An 18406-nucleotide genomic window follows, 5' to 3' on the forward strand; every position below is an offset into this window, starting at 1 on the left:
CAGTTCCATCCTCTCAAACTTGCTTATGATCATGGCATTTTATCACAGCAATAGGAACCCTAGATAAGGTAGCAGTTGGCAGCATATTTGTGAGGTATTTCTGTGATAGACCTGACCATGTTTTGGGGGGTGTACTGGCTGGTTTTGTGTGTCAACTTGATATAAGCTGGAGTTTTATCACAAAGGAGCCTCCCCTGAGGAAATGCCTCCATGAGATCCAGCTGCAAGGCATTTTCTCAATTAGTGATCAAGGGGGGAGGGCCCAGCCCATTGTGGGTGGTGCCATCCCTGAGCTGGTAGTCCTGGCTTCTATAAGAAAGCAAGCTGAGCAAGCCAGGGGAAGCAAGCCAGTAAGTAACATCCCTCTATGGCCTCTGCATCAGCTCCTGCCTCCAAGTTCCTGCCCTGTGTGAGTTCCTATCCTGACTTCCTTTGGTGATGAACAGCAATATGGAAGTGTGAACTGAATAAACTCTTTCCTCCCCAATTTGCTTCTTGGTCATGATGTTTTGCTGCAAGAATACAAACCCTGACTAAGACAGGGAGTTTGATCTGGAGAAGCCATTGAGTGCTCTAAGTTTAATGAGCCATTGTGGTAACTTAGATGATAATGCTTAGAGCAGGTGCAAGACCTCAGTGGAGGTCTGGGTTATAAAGCTTCAGAGGGAGGCAAAGGTCCTATCAGTGCTGGTTACATAGTTTGTCTTAAGAGTCTGTGCTGTCTTTTCAGCTAGAGATGAAGAACTGAAAGGTATAAGATCTATTCAAATGAAACATTTGTTTTGCTAGGACATTTGGAATCTTCTGGGAAGTGTTTTCTCAGAGTTAGCACTCTGAAGATATGTTCCAGAGGCAGCCACATTGTATCTCCTGTTGGCGGTCAAACTTGGCAGTGTAATAGTTATCTGGTGTTAAGGGAATTGAGGGCATGAATGGGTCATGGCATGAAGCCCCAGCCCCAGTGGAAACCTTGATTGAAGGGGTCAATGGAGAGAACTTGAGGCTTGACACAATGTGGCAGGATTAGAGTCCCTGACACACAGGAGTGGATAAGGGAAAAGATACAGCCCAACTACAGAGGAAGCCCCAACGTTTTGTAGATGCCAGGAGCATGGGACGACTGCCACTGACAATAGCCAGCATGGAATGGAACTAGTCTGATCCTAGAAAACAAGCTCTGTGTGCTGTGAATGCTGTTCCAAGGCATTTGAAGGAACTCGGGAGTTTCTGAATCAATCCCAGATGTCTGACAATGAGCTTTACACTGTTGGAGTTGGTTTTGCCTAGGTCTTCTTCCCTCTTGAAATAAGAATGTATTTAACTTATCCTGATATTACTGAAGCCTGCTGTTGAATGACTTTGAACTTTTGGAGTCTTTGAAGTTTTAGAGAGATTTTGGATATTTTAGAGAGCTTTGGGTGTTTTCGAGAAGCTTTGAACTTTGCAAGAGACTTTGGATGCTTTAAAGAAACAACATTTCAAAGTGTTTTAGTTTTTTTCCCTAAGAATGTGGGCCTTTTAAAAGTTGTAACGTTTATCCTGCAATTTTAATGTTATCATGACAGACTGGGGACAAATGAGAAAGGAAGGGTTCTAGTGGAGTAGTGATGAGATGACAAGAGGCTAGTTGCTCTGCCTAGTTTTATGTCAACTTGAAACAAGCTGGACTTAATTGTGGAGAAACCATAGTTGAGAAAATGCTTCCAGTAAGACTGTCCTATAGGATGTGGAGAAAGAGGAACACTCCTCCATTGTTGGTGGGATTGCAGACTGGTACAACCATTCTGGAAATCAGTCTGGAGGTTCCTCAGAAAATTGGACATTGAACTGCCTGAGGATCCAGCTATACCTCTCTTGGGCATATACCCAAAAGATACCCCAACATATAAAAAAGACACGTGCTCCACTATGTTCATAGCAGCCTTATTTATAATAGCCAGAAGCTGGAAAGAACCCAGATGCCCTTCAACAGAGGAATGGATACAGAAAATGTGGTACATCTACACAATGGAATTTTACTCAGCTATCAAAAACATTGACTTTATGAAAATTGTAGGCAAATGGTTGGAACTGGAAAATATCATCCTGAGTGAGCTAACCCAATCACAGAAAAAACACATGGTATGCACTCATTGATAAGTGGCTATTAGCCCAAATGCTTGAATTACCCTAGATGCCTAGAACAAATGAAACTCAAGACGGATGATCAAAATGTGAATGTTTCACTCCTTCTTTAAAAGGGAACAAGAATACCCTTGGCAGGGAATAGAGAGGCAAAGATTAAAACAGACACAGAAGGAACACCCATTCAGAGCCTGCCCCACATGTGGCCCATACATATACAGCCATCCAATTAGACAAGATGGATGAAGCAAAGAAGTGCAGGCCGACAGGAGCCGGATGTAGATCGCTCCTGAGAGACACAGCCAGAATACAGCAAATACAGAGGCGAATGCCAGCAGCAAAACACTGAACTGAGAACGGGACCCCCGTTGAAGGAATCAGAGAAAGAACTGGAAGAGCTTGAAGGAGCTCGAGACCCTTTATGAACAACAATGCCAAGCAACCAGAGCTTCCAGGGACTTAGCCACTACCTAAAGACTATACATGGACTGACCCTGGACTCTGACCTCATAGGTAGCAATGAATATCCTAGTAAGAGCACCAGTGGAAGGGGAAACTTGGTCCTGCTAAGACTGAACCCTCAGTGAACGTGATTGTTGGGGGGAGGGTGGCAATGGGGGGAGGATGGGGAGGGGAACACCCATATAGGAGGGGAGGGGAGGATTAGGGGATGTTTGCCCGAAACTAACACTTTCGAAATGTAAATAAGAAATGAAGTTAAAAAAAAAAAAAGACTGTCCTATAGGCAAGTCTGTAGTGCATTTTCTTTAGTGATAGATGTTTTTGTGTGTGTGTGTGTGTTGGGGGGCAGCTCACTTCACTGTAGGCTGTGCCACTTCTGGGCTAGTGATTCTGGAGCTGTAAGAATGAAGGTTGGGCAAACCACAAGGAGCAAGCTATTGAGCAGTGGCCTTCAGTGTTTACATTTAGTTCCTGCCTCCATTTTTCTGCCCTGCCTGAGTTCTTGCCTTGACACCCCTCCTCAGTGATGGACTGTTACTTGGAGATGTAATATGAAACAAACCCTTTTCTTCTAAACGTGCTTATGGCCATGGTGTTTCAGCACAGCGATAGAAGCCTGAGACCCTATTGTTCTGATTAAAATCTCATTGTTCAATGCCCCTAACCAGTGTCTGTGAGGTGGGAACACCCTTGCATGCTTGTTTCTATTTGGAATTTTCAGAACGACTCAGAGATGGTATTTCCACAGAGAGCCTATGGGTGAACTTTCTGAAAAGCTGTATATGCCACCATTACCACAGCTGCCTTGGAGTTCAGAATATTGAATGAAGCAGAATTAAGCTTGAGCCATAAGACCTAATTTCTTAAAGTGCCTCATTGATTTTGGGCTTATTTCATATATCCCAGTCTCTTCTGCCTTAGAGTTTCTCTTGTTTGAAATGTCAAGTCCTCTGCTCTGCTGGGCCACCAGTATATTTTGAAGAAAAAAAATCCCTTCTCTGAATTCTTACATTCATGAATTCTTCTTTGATGATGAGCTGCTCCGTAAGTGTCACTCATCTCTTTAGCTAATATGTAGCAAAGGTTATGAACTTCAGAATCCATGATGAAATGAGTCAAGACTTTGGGTCCTTCGTAATTGAATACAAGTTGTTTACATAAGAGAAGGCCTTATAACCCAATCACATAAAAACATATTTGATATGCACTCATTGATAAGTGGATATTAGCCCAAAAGCTTGAATTACCCAAGATGCAATCCATAGACCACAGGAAGCTCAAGAAGGATGACCAAAATGTGGATGCTCCCACTCCTTGTTGAAAGGGAAAAAATATCCATAGGAGGAGATATGGAAGCAAAGTTTAGAGCAGTGACTGAAGGAATGGCCATTCAGAGCCTGACCCATGTGTCATATATATATATATATATATATATATATATATATATCCACCAAAACTAGATAAGATTGATAAAGCTAAAAAGTGCATGCTGAAAGTCAGTGGATATAGATCTCTACTGAGAGACACATTCAGAACATGTCCCATACAGAGGTTGATGCTAGTAACAAACCACTGAACTGAGAATAGGACCCCCCTGGGGGGAATTAGAGGAAGGATTGAAAGAGTTGAAGGAGCTTGCAACCCCATAAAAATAACAATGCCAACCAACTAGAGATTCCAGGGACTAAACCACTACCCAAAGACTATACATGAACTGACCTAGGGCTCCAACTGCATATGTAGCAGAGAATAGCCTTATTGGGGCACCAGTGGAAGGGGAAGCCCTTGGTCCTGCCAAGGTTGGATCTCCAGTGCAGGGCAATATTGGGGGGGCAGTAAGGGAGGTGGATAGGGGGAACAGCCGTATGGGAGAGGAGGTGGGGATGTGGGCTTATGGACAGGAAATTGGGAAAGGGAATACCATTTGAAATGTAAGTAAAGAAATATATCTAATAAAAAAAATAAAAAAGAGAGAAGGCCTTAATTTTTGAGGTTTAGGTGCTGAGCATACAAGTTATAGACTAAACTGTGCTGTTTCAGATATTAGCCTTGTATGGCTGTGCCAATGATAAGGGACTTTAAAGAATTAATGTTCAAAGATATCTCACTGGTGGGTGTTTGGTCTATTAGACCTCTTACAAGGAAAGGGAGAGACACCCAGCACTTCCTCTGTTCTGTTAATCCATATCGAAGAATGACCATGTGTACACTGGGAAGACTCCCCTTCCCTACCTCTGAGCCCAGCCTACACGGCCCCTGCTATCAGGCCTCCAGCTTCTACATCAGTGAGAAGAGACCTTTGTGTTATTCTGCACACCTAGTGCATAGGACTTTATTATTGCAGCTACATACTTTATGTCTGATTCTTAGATGCCTTTTCACATTGGAGTTAAGGTCTTCATCTGAAAACTTAAGTGTTTGGGTTTTTGTTTGTTTGCTTGCTTTTTTATTTATTTATTTTATGTATGTAAGCATACTGTTGCTGTCTTCAGACACACCAGAAGAGAGCATCGAATTCCATTACAGATGGTTGTGAGCCACCATGGGGTTGCTGGGAATTGAACTCAGGACCTCTGGAAGAGCAGTTGGTGCTCTTAACCACTGAGCCATCTCTCCGGCCCCAAGCATTTGGGTTTTTATGGAAGCCAGTTTTCTTAACTGCTTCTCTTCCTTGTGCAGAATGAAATCTTTGTCTGACTGTGAAAAGGTTGATTGAGGTGATGGTAGCATGCAATTCTGCTTCAGGTTTCTCTTGATCCACTGTCCTTTCTAACCTAGAGGTCAATACCTTTAGTGACAGTAGGTCAGGAAAAGGCTTCGAGCTGTTATAGGTTTTCAGTCTTGTTCTTTTTAAAAGTTTTTTTTTGCTTTTCTAGGGCTTATGGATATCACATCAATTTTCAAAATTTGCTTGTTTATTTCTACAAAGTACATGCTAGGGTTTTGATTGGTATGTTTTTACAAAAACGATGAAATGACGAATTGAGATTTAATTCACAACATCATCTGAATGACTCATTTGAAGTATGCAACCAGTAGTTTTGACATATTCACAGTTGTAAATTACAGTTAACATTTGTTATCATAATCAGTTGATTATTTTTTCAATCACCCCAAAAGAAAAACCTGTGTCTACAGCATTGACTTCCCTCTCTCCTCAGTGTTGAACATCTGCAGTCAGACTTCCTTTTCTGGAGATTTCAGTACTATGGACAGTTCCTTTTTGTGTTGTGTATAGTTGTGTTAGTATCTGTGTTTGTGTGTCTGAGTATGTGTTAGTGTGTATGTATGTGTGTGTTGTGTGTATCTGTGTGTTTGTATGTATGTGCATACATGTGTGTATATGTGTATGTATGTATGTGTGTATGTATGTACTTGTGTGTGTTGACTACCTCAACAAAGCTGATAATTAAAGACTCATTAAGGAAATAAGAGGAATGCTTATCACCTTAATAAGGTATATATTTATAGGCTCCAGTAGCCCTTCCCAAGGTGTCCAGCCAAAATCTGAAGCAGACTGGCCAGATGATATAAGTGGTCTCCTTCCTCAACAGACAGACAGACACATGTGTGCACATGCACCTGAACATGTACACATACATGCACACAGCTGCTCACAGACTTGTTTCCACTCATAGAACACAACTTTCTTCCTCTTCTTGTCCATCTCTCTTCTTAGGCAGCTGTTCAGATATTCAGCTTGCCTGCCCTATTGATTTCCCCTCAAACTCCATAGAAAGGTTCTTGTGGTTCCTCTTCGGTCTTCTGTTTTTTTGGCTTTGCTGATTTTTCTTCCGGACCCTGATGTGCCTTGATCCCTCATTTATGCTCTGCTATAGAGAGGCACATAGCTATCCAAGAAACAATAACAATTCGACCAGAAAATATTCTGTATGTAAATTAATATGTAAGAATTACTAAAAGTAATTAAATTATCACACTGTTTCGGCAGCTTGCCTACTTCTGCAAGCAGTATGGGGCTGCCTCGTTTGCACTCCTATGACCTGTCACCATTATTCTCTAAGAAATAGGGGCTAGCTCATCCTTACACCATCCCTGTTAAGTGGGAATTATGGCCTCACTTGAAAGGTGGCTTTTCCAATTGTGATGACACTTTCAAAAAGGTTTGGACTACAAGGGAATCTAATGCGTTTCTGACTCCTCATTGGCAAACCCAGGCACTAGCCTGACCCATACTTTCCAACCTCTTCACTGCAGGCGACCTCAGATTCCCCACATGGAGAAACACATAGCTCTTTCAGTGTATCACATCTGGTTTCTTTGAACTGATACTTGGTGCCAGTGGAGGGCTGAGAAAGCAGTTGAGTCATTTCTTTTAAGTGAATTTTCTCTGACACATCTTCTTCCTAACCTGGTATCCATATAAACACAGCCCTCACCTCAAAGGGAATAAGAGGTGACAGAAGCTATCTAGGAAAGGCGGTGACAAGCAAGTGAGTCTCTGGAGATGAATCAATAGTTTGCAAGGCTATAGTAGATGTGCTCTAGAGGCAAGGACCCCAGAGACCTCACCCCAGGACTGCTTCTCACTGCTGATATGCCTTTCCTACCACTAATAAATAGCTTAATAATTTCCTGGGTATTTACCTATTCTTTGGGCAGATTTCCTGCAGAATCAATATGAAGATAGACTTTTATGTAGTAATCCTGTGTAGATGAACTGATGATCTCATAACTCCTGATAATGATTTTATAGAACTCCTAAGTTGATACAAGTAATCTTAAGCTCTTTACAGAATAAAAGCTGCAAATAGAGCTCTGTAAACCTTCATGTGTCACGGGCTAATTGCATTAGGAAAAGAAAACAGGCTTAGAACAAATTTATAATCAAGGAAAACATTCCTTCTAGGTTAGGAATGAGATCACTAACTGGTAAGTAAGGGACATAAACTGGGAATGGGTAATTTATTGTAGGTGCAAGGACAGAAAATAAATGATGGACTGGTTCACCTATACAAGACTTCAAAATAATAAGACGGATGATTTGTATCTTGGCAAACCCATGCGGAGTTGTGACCTACAAAACTATTTCTTTAAACTTATAATGAACTTGTGGAGCTAGAAAATAGATAATGAGTGTTGAGTCAGGTACTAGTCTTAACGAAAAGACACGGAAACCAGACTGCTGTACCTCCTTATACCTTTCCGTCTACGACATGGATTATTGCCTTAGACTTTTTATGAACTTACGGAATGTAGAAATGTTTACAAAACTGTGTAATCCATTATCCCGTGTAATCAATTATCCTGAGTAGGTATAAAAATTAAGAACAACAATAAAGTGGTGGTGAATTTTTTTTTTTGCTTCATCAAGTGTGCATGTGTCTGTGTATATGCATCACTTTCCTTCTCTCTTCCCCTCCCTCCCTTCCCTCTCCTCTCTCTCTCTCTCTCTCTCTCTCTCTCTCTCTCTCTGTCTCTCTCTCTGTCTCTCCCCTCCCCCCATTTCCCTCTGGTTCATGAAGAGTTAATAAAGACCTCAAGTAACTAAGTTTCATTTCCTAATCCCCTGCTGCTATCAGCAGGAGTTATTTCCCAGAAAACCCCTGATCCCAAAATAACGATAAGAGAGTTAAGTAACCAAGTCACCAGCTTTTGGTCCACCCCTTGCTGCCTTTCTCAGTACCTGGATGTTGAGTGGGCCTCTTTGAAGACATAGTTCGCTCTGTATCAAGAATGAGCAACCATGCGACAAGCCCACAGACCCAGATGGCATAGAATACTATGTTTTATCATGAAAGGCATTACGTGAACTTCTTACTGTCGCAAGCCAAAAGGAAGCCACAAATCAAGTCATTTCCCAGTTTTATTGGTTGGTAACTGGGTTACAGTTATGTTTCAGATGATATCTGATGACTAAATTTTAGCTTGATTGAGGCTACTGATTTGGAAAGTTAACATATTCCGAAGGTTTTACCTGATAGGTGAGACTCAGGGGTGGGTTATGCATGTTCAGGAAACTAAAAATCACCCAAGGTCATTTCGCTCTGGATCTGCAACACTGGCACTCTTCACAGCCACTACATTGTTCTTTTGTCTTTATTCTTTAATCCACCCTCTGACTGTTCCATATCCCATAATGCACCCCTCACCCCCCCACCCCACCCCCGGTCTCCACAAGGATGTTCCTAACCCCCACCCCACCAGACCTTCTCACTCCCTGGGGCCTCAAGTCTTCTGAGGGTTAGGTGCGTCTTCTCTGAGTCCAGACCTGGCAGTCCTCTGCTGTGTATGTGTTGGGGGCCTCACATCAGGTGGTGTATGCTGCTTGGGTCATGGTCTGAGAGATCTCAGGGTGCAGGTTAGTTGGGACTACTGGTCTTCCTATAGGATCACCCTCCTAAGCTTCTTCTAGCTTTTCCCTATTTCAATCATATGGGGCACCAGCTTCTGTCCATTGGTTGGGTGTAAATATCTGCATTTGACTCTTTTAGCCGCTTCTTGGGTCTTTTGGAGGGCAGTCATGACAGGCTCCCTTTTGTTGGCCTTGGGTCCTCCCTGTGAGCTGGATCCCAATTTGGGCCTGTCACTGAACCTCCTTTTCCTCAGGCTTCTCCAATTTTGTACCTGCAGTTCTTTCAGATAGGAACAATTAAGGGTCAGAGTTTTTGACTGTGCAATGGCAACCCCATCCCTCCACCTGATGCCCTGTCTTTCTACTGGAGGTGCGCTCTACAAGTTCCCTCTGTAGGGCATTTCATCTAAGGTCTCCCTTTGAGTCCTGGGAGTCTGTCGCCTCCCAGGTCTCTGGTCCATTCTAGAGGGACCCCCACCTTCTACCTCCCGAGGTTGCCTGTTTCTATTCTTTCTGTTGGCCCTCAGGGCTTCAGTCCTGTTCCCATCACCCATTACCTAATCTTGTTCCCCTTCCTCTCCCTCTTTCCTTTCCCATCGAAGTCCGTTCCTCCCTCCCCCTCCTGTGATTCCTTTCTTCTCCCTCATAAGTGGGACTGAGGCATCCTCACTTGGGCCCTTTGGCTTGTTAACCTTTTTGAATTCTGCGGACTGTATCCTGGGTGTTCTGTACTTTATTGCTAATATTCACTTATTAGAGAGTACATAACCATGCATGACCTTTTGGGTCTGAGGTACCTCACTCTGGATGATATTTTCTAGTTCCATTCATTTGCCTGCAAAGCTCATGATGCCCTTGTTCTTAATAGCTGAGTAGTATCCCATCGTGTAAATGAGCCACATTTTCTGTATCCATTCTTCTGTTGTGGAACATCTGGGTTGTTTCCAGCTTCTGGCTTTGAAAATAAGGCTGCGGAACATGTGCTCTTGTGGCATGATGGGGCATCTTTTGGGTATATTCCCAAGAGTGGTATAGCTGGGTCTTTAGGTAGATCAATTTACAGTTTTCTGAGGAACCTCCGGATTGGTTTTCAGAGTGGTTGTACCAGTTTTAAGCCTACCGGCCTTGTAGAATATTAACACAATTTGCGTGAGCTTCAGTTTCCTGGGGCAGGATCAGACTTTGCATAGTTAAGTGTCAGTGAGGAACTGGATTGAGGAAGGAGGAAGCTGCCCTCCCCACACCCTGATACAGTGCTGGGATTTCCCTGTTATATCAAGAATCTCCAGCTCTCTTCCTTCTCTACTCCGTCTCCCTTGTCCTCATATATACACATTGTAAGGCTGAATGAAAGATTTTCTATGTCCTTCCTTTGTTGATCATAAGAACATAGGAATGCGATGAATCATCTTTAGAATAATACATAGACCTTAAAATCAGCTTCTTGTTACTCGTGTCCACTTTCTTACACCGGTCCCTTCAACTTGGTAGTCCCCAGGTCTCCGGGAGGGTGTTGGGCATTTGGTGAGGTTGAGGCTGGAGAGCAGTTCACAGATGTCTTTAGAGGCCATTTTTGGGGTTTTAATATAAAGTCTTTCAAGAGAAACCTAACTGATTTCCTCTTGTGTTTTTGGAATTTGAAAGACTCAAGAAAAAGGTCTCTCTCTCTCTCTCTCTCTCTCTCTCTCTCTCTCTCTCTCTCTCTCTCTCTCTCTCTCTGAGATTCTAGAGGCTCATAAGAGCCACCTGTTGTTGAAGATGGCCTCCATGCACTGGGTTGCCTGGGCTGCTAGCAGTCTCTGTTTGCATGAAGAGAACGGTTTCTTCCTCTCTGAATGCTCTCTGACCTAGGTGAAGCATTGAGCTTGTTTTATTTATTAGCGATACAGGGTTTCACTGTCGTTCCTGAGCAGTGAATGACCATGTTTGTGGAGGGGATTCTTCTTTGTCATGCAAGCTTTGTTCTTTATTTCTAAAGTTCTCTAATTTATAGAAATAACACAGGATTAAAAATCTCTAAGGGGTTCTATAATTTGTAATCAGGAAAAATTCTTAACGTAATCCCTTTTTCACTTTTGGATATGCTAGACTTAACTGGGTGCTTAGTTTCTTTAACAGACTTGCAGCACCTTGTGGAATGACTTTTCTATTTTATGCCAAATTAGCAATTTTACCAATTAAAATGAATTTTTACTGAATCTGAGCTTCACTGTAAGCAGCTGAACAGTGCTGGTATATAGTCATGAGGATATTTTCTCATTACACACACACACATGCAAAGACACATATACACACAAAACACATACATACAAACACATATGCATAAACACAGACAATACACATACAAACACATGTACACATATCTACATACATACACATAGATGCACATACATACACACAAACATATATATCCAAACACATACACAGAAAACCACACACACATGTATACACAAAAACACACCTAAATACACACACACATATATATATACACATATATACAAATATACACATATGCACAAACACATATGCTAAGCATACACACACAACCCTCACATAATGCATACACATATACATGCACACAAATACACATACATGCACAAATACAATACACATATACACATATTCACAAATACTCAGACACATATATACATACATACATACAAATACATACACATATATACACATACACTCATAAACATACATGTATACACATACACACACTCATAAACACACATACACATAAATATAGACACAAACACATGCACGCACACACATGCAGATGTGCATGCACACATGTACACACACATACACACATACACACACACTCACGCACAGACATTTCTTTTTCCCAATTTGGGAATGAACACATCAGTACTCAGGAGAGTAAAGAAAGAAGATTGTAAGTTCAAGACAGTGTATAGGGAAATGTGTATTTCTCACACACATAATTCATACATTGTTGTTAAATGATTTAGAAAAGTACATCAGGCTTATTCTTTGACTTTTAAAATTTCAGCCTGCACTTCTCTACAACATTGGGTTGGCCTCTGGTAGGAGTCATGGATGACAAGGCAGGTACCCAACAGCCTTTGTAACCCCCTGTGTGGGGGACTCTTGAGACGAGGCACCCAAGAGTCACTAGTGACCGAATTTCCTACCTGTTCTGTTACTCACTCTGGGCCTTTCTCCAGGGTTACATTTCTAGGACCTGTTTTTAAGGTAAAGAAAATCCTTTCAGAAACATAGGTTATTATTCACCTGTTCTCCTAGAGTTAGAATTGATGGAGTTTTTCCTCTGTATTTAATGTCTTAAATATTATCTTGTAGGAGAAGAAACATTGCTCAATGCTAAAATAAAATTAAAAGCAAATAAATGTGATTAAAAAGATGATCCACTTAAAACAAATAACTTGTGTACATAAACTAAAATGTCCATGGGGAAATAGTTAAAATCCTTGGCTATTCGGTACGTGGAGCCAATTACCACCATCCTCAAAAGAGCCCCTGTGTTCTCTTTCTGGATGATGAGTGGTGTTGCAGGCTTCATCCTGTATTTCCATCTTACTCCAGGAGAAGCTACTTGTGCCAGCATCTGCCAGCATCTTGGAAGTCCAGCCCATACCCCTCTCCATAAATCCCCATTCAAGTCAGGTAAACACATAGGCATGGATGAATTTAACCACCGAGCACTGATGTCTGCCATATCTAAGGACTGTTTATATGTCAAAGCATCAGAAATATAGGGGAAGAACATACACAGGCTGGACCTAGTTCTCCCTGTACTTATATAGCAAATGTGCAGCTTGGTCTTCATGGGGGTCCTGGACAACTAGAGCAGAGGATATCCCAAAAGCTGTTGTCTGTTCGTGAGATATGTTCTTCTAGCTGGGCTGCCTTGTCTGGCCTCAGAAGGAGAGGATTCACCTAGCCTCACAGAGACTTGATAGACTAGGGTGGGGTAATAGCCAGGGGGTCCCACCCATTCAGAGGCTAAGGGGATGGGGGAGGGGGAAGGATTGAGTGGGGTATGACCAGAGGAGGGCAGGATGTAAAGTGAAAGAGGTAAAAGCAATTTTATTAAATTAACAATTTAATAAAAGAAATACAGAAAAGAATAAGTGTAATTACTGCTCCACACCTAATTTGTTAAGGTCTTTGCAGGGTCACAGTGGGTCCTGAATTTGTCTGCTTTTCCCTTCCTCCAAAACCCCGCCCTCCTTCATCGTTTCCTCACTCTGCGGCCACAAGGCTCACTCTTCTAACGTCAGGTGTACTTGTTCCTTGGGGGAGCACAGGAAAGAGACCAATTCTTAGTTTAACTTTCAAAATTCTTTTGAACTTTACTCACAATATTTTGAATCCATGTACGACTATGCTTCCTTGAAGAAAGGCCTTTAATTGTTTCTTTATTTAAAAACTTCCTATTGGTTTTATATTTTGTACGGATGTGTATTTTCCCTAGACATATTTGTCTACCATATGTATATCTGGTGCCTGAGGTAAGACTGAGGCTTTGAATCCCTTTGGAATGTAGTTATGCACATATGGTTTTAAGCTACCAGGTAGGTGTTGGAATAAACCTGGGTCCTCTGCAAAACAACACTTGCTTTTAACCACCGAGCCACCTCTCCAGCCCAGCATTGATTCTTCTTAAATCCACGAGTCTTTATTTCTATTCTGCCCTCATCCCCATGTGGTTTCAGCAGGTATTTAAAGGCTACGGGGAGGAAAGACTGCCGTTCCTGGTTCCCGATCTTTGTGAGGGAGCCTTGAGGTCCCCACTGTCCAAAGGAAGCTCGCCGTAGGCCTTCTGCAAATGTTCCTTACAAGTTAAAAAAAAGTCGATTTCATTTTCAGGGACTTTTCACTATGGGCAGGTGCCGGGCTCAGCAAATGATGTTTTTACACTATCGGTGTGCTTGGTGGGTTTCTCCTCTTTAGATGGATCACGCCAGCAGATCCAGCCTGCTGTCCAGTGGTTGCCTTCTCACAACTAACTCTGCTTGGAATTCTCTGGCATCATCAAATTTCACTGTTCTTGTCTAGATATTTCTGACTCTTCTCACCCCATGGGTACCCCCATCCCCCAGCACAGACTCCCCAGTCCTTCTCATGCCCGGGACATTCCATTTATCAGCTATCAGCTACGATCCCTTCTTTGCCATCCAGTCCCATTTATTTCTTGTCTCATAGCATCTATGTCTTCCCACAATGCTCTCTGTTCCCTGCTAATGCTTACTCTCAGCACCTTGCATGGGGTGTGTAGTATATAGTACATGTTGAATAAATGAAAAAAAAAAACCCCTAATGACTGTATAAAATTTTGAGCTTTACAGATAGTGAAGGGAATAAGGATGCTTTTCTAATCTTAAATTTGTGTATTTTAGGGATATTTTCCATTTTGAATAATGGTCAAGGGTTTTTCTGGGTGGGTGATAGGCATGTAACTATGTGCATATTTCACCGAGGACAGTGTGGTACGGGGTGTCAAGACCTTTTAAATGCCAGGGAAACGGATTCCTGCGAGAGTTCTCCCACGTGTGATAGTTATTCTTTGTGTCTGAAGTTTGCCTAGGTTCCAAACCGCATCTGATGACAGAAAAGTCAGTAGCTTGGCCTTTTTGAATGAGATTCAGGACCTGGCTGAGGAAATTTTGGAAACGATGGACAAGGCAAAGAACTTACAAAAACTCTGGCTAAAAAGATCGGAAACCCCAGGTAAGAGCCTGAAAATGTTACCTTTGTTTTCTTGGACACAGAGCAAGAATTCTCCAGGGATTAGGTGAAGTGCGCCCCCTGCTGGACGAGGCCACCACTGTTTGCTGTTTTGGAGGGTGCGCTGGAATGCTCTTCCTCTCTGGAGCATGTAAAGGCTGTAACATAGGAGCGATCCAGCCTTCCCATAGGCTGAGGCCCACCCTTATAAATCATCTCCTCTAATACCGTCTGCATTTCCCATGTTGCCTGTCCACGTTTTAGAACTGTCTACATCGTCTCTACACACAGCCCTGATTTGGAGATGTGACTTTGTCTTTCTCTTTTTGTTTTTTAAGAGTGACTTAGTAAAAGGTCTTCCACAACAGATAAGGGAGTTCTATTTGTTTCTATCATGGGGCCAGGGCTCCTGTCTATAGCCTCAGCTTTTGGGGACTGTGGCAGGATTTTGAATTCAAGGTCAGCCCGGGCTATGTGGTGATGATCAGTCTCAATATGCAATAACATTTTTTTTTGGAGGGGGTTGGGGTTCAAGAACAGTTCTTTTTTTCTTATATTATTGAGAGAAGAACTAATTCTCTTGCGATGGGTATATCTGTTTTCAGCTCGTTATTGTCTGAGCTACTTCCCATAGCATGTTACTTAAAAGTCTGAACTCTCCTCTGAAGGTTTTGCTTGTTTGTTTTCTGAGGAAGGGTCTTGCTATGTAGCTCTGGATGACCTGGATCTTACTATATAAGATCAAGAAGGCTCTGAACTTAGCAATCCTCCTGCCTCTGCTTCCCCAGTGCTGGGATTGCAGGTGTGCCAAAACACTCAAGATTGTTTTTCTTTGTTTCCATTCACTCTTTTCATTCCGTGGGCACACTCACAATGCCAGGTGTGACTAGAGACTGGCACAATTCGGAAATGTATTTGCTCTTTGTTTTCTGGGAAATTGGTATCGATATGGTTTGGGATGTGGCAGCAACTGGTGTCTTTGTGTTCATCCTTCTGTTTGTTGCGTATGTAGGTCTCTTTTCACTTACAGACTGAGGCAGGCACTCAGTGTCCTCTGGGGTCTCACAAGCTCATCTGTGAAATGTGTTTTATTGTAGGTTCCTCTTATGGCTCCAGTTTTCTAACAGTGAGTATCCCAGCCTTTGTGGCTGAGTTTATATTTTAAAGGGCTCTGTTAGTCACTTCTTCTTTTTTTTGTTTTTTGATATTGACTGTGTAGGATGGGATTAAACAGACATAAATTTATATCAGACACAGATTGAATGATGGGTTTTAATTTTGTAAATCAGAGTTCTGGGACTATGAGAAGAAGAAGATGGGAGGGGATGCAGTGTGTGGTAAACACACACACACACACACACACACATACACACACACACACACTCACTCAGGTTGTTTTGTGGGAGGAATTTAAATCAACAAAAACTTGAAGTTTGTGAGATCTGTACTTGGCCTACGACTTTAGCCCTGCTTGAAACACAGGGCTTTCAGTTAAGGCCATAGTCTCCATGGGGTGACTTGCTATCATCTCCATACAGTTGAGGCTGTCACAGCTAGGGGTGGGTGGAGAGACTACTCTTTGTTTCTGATGATCAGGGGTGGAAATTCTTCTAAACATTCTTCAAAGACAGGAATCCTCACCACAGTCAGCCATTAGAAGAGTTAAGGTTGTGGAGGCCTGAGCAAAGGATAAACCTCAATACTGAGTTTCTTTTTCACTTACACTGCTCCTCCAGACATTCAAGGCCCAGGAGATTTTAGTGACATTGTGTCTGAACAATTCTCTGCAGCTCATGAAAATGTGTTTGTAGTAAGACATTGTAAGAGTCCAACAATAATGGTCAAAATGCTCTGGGTGGGTCCTGTCCATTCATTAAATGACACCCAATTGTTACCAGACACCTACCCCAACCGCTACACCAGGACAAAGGTGCAGCTGACCTTTGCTACTTCTCAGGTTTTTCCTTCTCCTGCTGTTTATCCCCTATAGTTTCATCTCCTAACATTAGACAGAAAAGAAACAAGGATAGAGGGAAGAGAGGAGTTAGGAAAATTCCTGGATCTGGTTTCTTTCCTTTTGGTTTCTTCTTTGACCATAGCTACTAACAAACTATAAGCAACCTCCCTAAGTGACCAACAACCACCTACCACACTTCTAGGGGCCTAGCATTTGATGTACCCTCTAGAAAGTTCCCAGGATTTCAAACATCATATAACCGCAGAAACTACCAGCAGCTGGTAAAACTAGGCCTCTGCTAGAGCATGAGGCAAATCATAGGCAGCTGCTGTGGTCAGTCAGAAGCATTCCCATGACTCCACACCTGTGATTAAAATGAAAACATGTTTTTATTTTTTTTTAAGAAACAAAACCTCTAAAATTGTCACAACACAAAGGGGCTCATCAGGGTTCTTGCAAGCTCAGTTCAAAAATTACCTAAAAATGTTAGTTTAATCATGTGAATCACATTAGCATTTTAAGGGGGTGGTGAGCAGCACACCTAAATGTCAGATGGCTTGTGACAATGAAAGATGGATACAATCAATGTTGACAAAGAGCTTGATAACTTTGTGGCCTTTCTGACAATTTTTCTTACTCTAAAGCCTTTCATGCATAAATGGGTTATTTATAATGATGATAATTTTAATATTCAAAACGAGGGTAAGTAGATGTTGATATTCTATACAATCAACAGTTAACAGGGAAAACGACCATAGAAACTGTGGGAAGTAGAAACTGCCATCATATTCATGGTCTGATTATTATGCAGACACTGAGGCCGTGCATATGTTGAGCTGAAGTGTGGCTGCAGCAAAGCAGTACAGTTTGTTATGATCAAAGGACTCTAGGTCTATGCTCTGTTTTTGCTATAGAATTTTGGTAATGATGTCATATCACCTGATATCCTTCCTTCCTTCCTTCCTTCCTTCCTTCCTTCCTTCCTTCCTTCCTTCCTTCCTTCCTTGACAGAATCTCAAATAGCCCAGGTCGGATTCCAACACTCCATGCCATGAAGGATGGCTTTGAACTCCCGATACTTCTCTCTCTCCAGCTCCCCAGTGCTGGGATCCCCAGCATGTTTTACCATGTTTGGTTTTTGTGTTGATTTTCATTTCGAGTGGAATGTTCTTTGGGGTATTCTGTTCAGAGGAGCGAGACATGCATGAGGTCTTTACAGGACCTTTTGTGTCACTGGGCTGAGTCATAGGTTGTTAATGGCGAAAGTAGAGTTTGGAATCAGGTCAGTTACCTATGCAGTACCTATGTGTGTCAGAGGTGTAATGCAGCCGTGCATTTGGAGAAAGAAAGTAGGTGCTAGTGGAATTCTTGATATATTTAGAAAACATAACCAGTAGAATCTCTGAGTGAACGTGAGCTGGGAAACTCAAAGTGATTCTGGGTGCTTTATCTCAGCAATTGGAAGTGCAGACTGGCCATTTACTGAAGTACAGAAAGGTCAGGGCAAGTTTCTCTTGGTGTGTTGAGGAGGGGGAAGTGGGGCGGAAAAATCAGGAGATTGACTTGGGCATACTAGAGGTCCATCAAGGTGGTGCTGTCACGGAGAGTGTGGTGACGCAAACTGGCCGCAGAGATAAACAGTCTGGGATAGGCGCATGGATTTGGAAGGTGTTGGGGTGGAAGCGACACATGAAGGAAGAGTGGGGAGGACAGAGGGAGACGAGGCAGGGGATGTATCTGAAAAGGTGTGGGAATCTAGGAAGAGGCAGAGACAGAGGTAAAGTTGTGTGGAAGCCCATCAAAACTACTGTTAAGGAGATGAGGTGGTCCAC

At 42.4% G+C, this 18406-nt stretch overlaps 1 protein-coding gene across 1 annotated transcript in view; it reads left to right on the top strand.

Annotated features, from left to right (window-relative positions):
• Abca13 (ATP binding cassette subfamily A member 13) overlaps positions 1 to 18406 on the top strand; it is a 564237-nt gene that overhangs the window by 35128 nt on the left and 510703 nt on the right. The window contains exons 4-5 of the mRNA XM_032916398.1: positions 14469 to 14620; positions 15715 to 15743. Of these exons, the coding sequence (XP_032772289.1) occupies positions 14469 to 14620; positions 15715 to 15743 (181 nt within the window). The remainder of the gene's footprint in view (positions 1 to 14468; positions 14621 to 15714; positions 15744 to 18406) is intronic.

This window comes from Rattus rattus, chromosome 11 (assembly GCF_011064425.1).
Source record: "Rattus rattus isolate New Zealand chromosome 11, Rrattus_CSIRO_v1, whole genome shotgun sequence".
Lineage (NCBI taxonomy): Eukaryota > Metazoa > Chordata > Mammalia > Rodentia > Muridae > Rattus > Rattus rattus.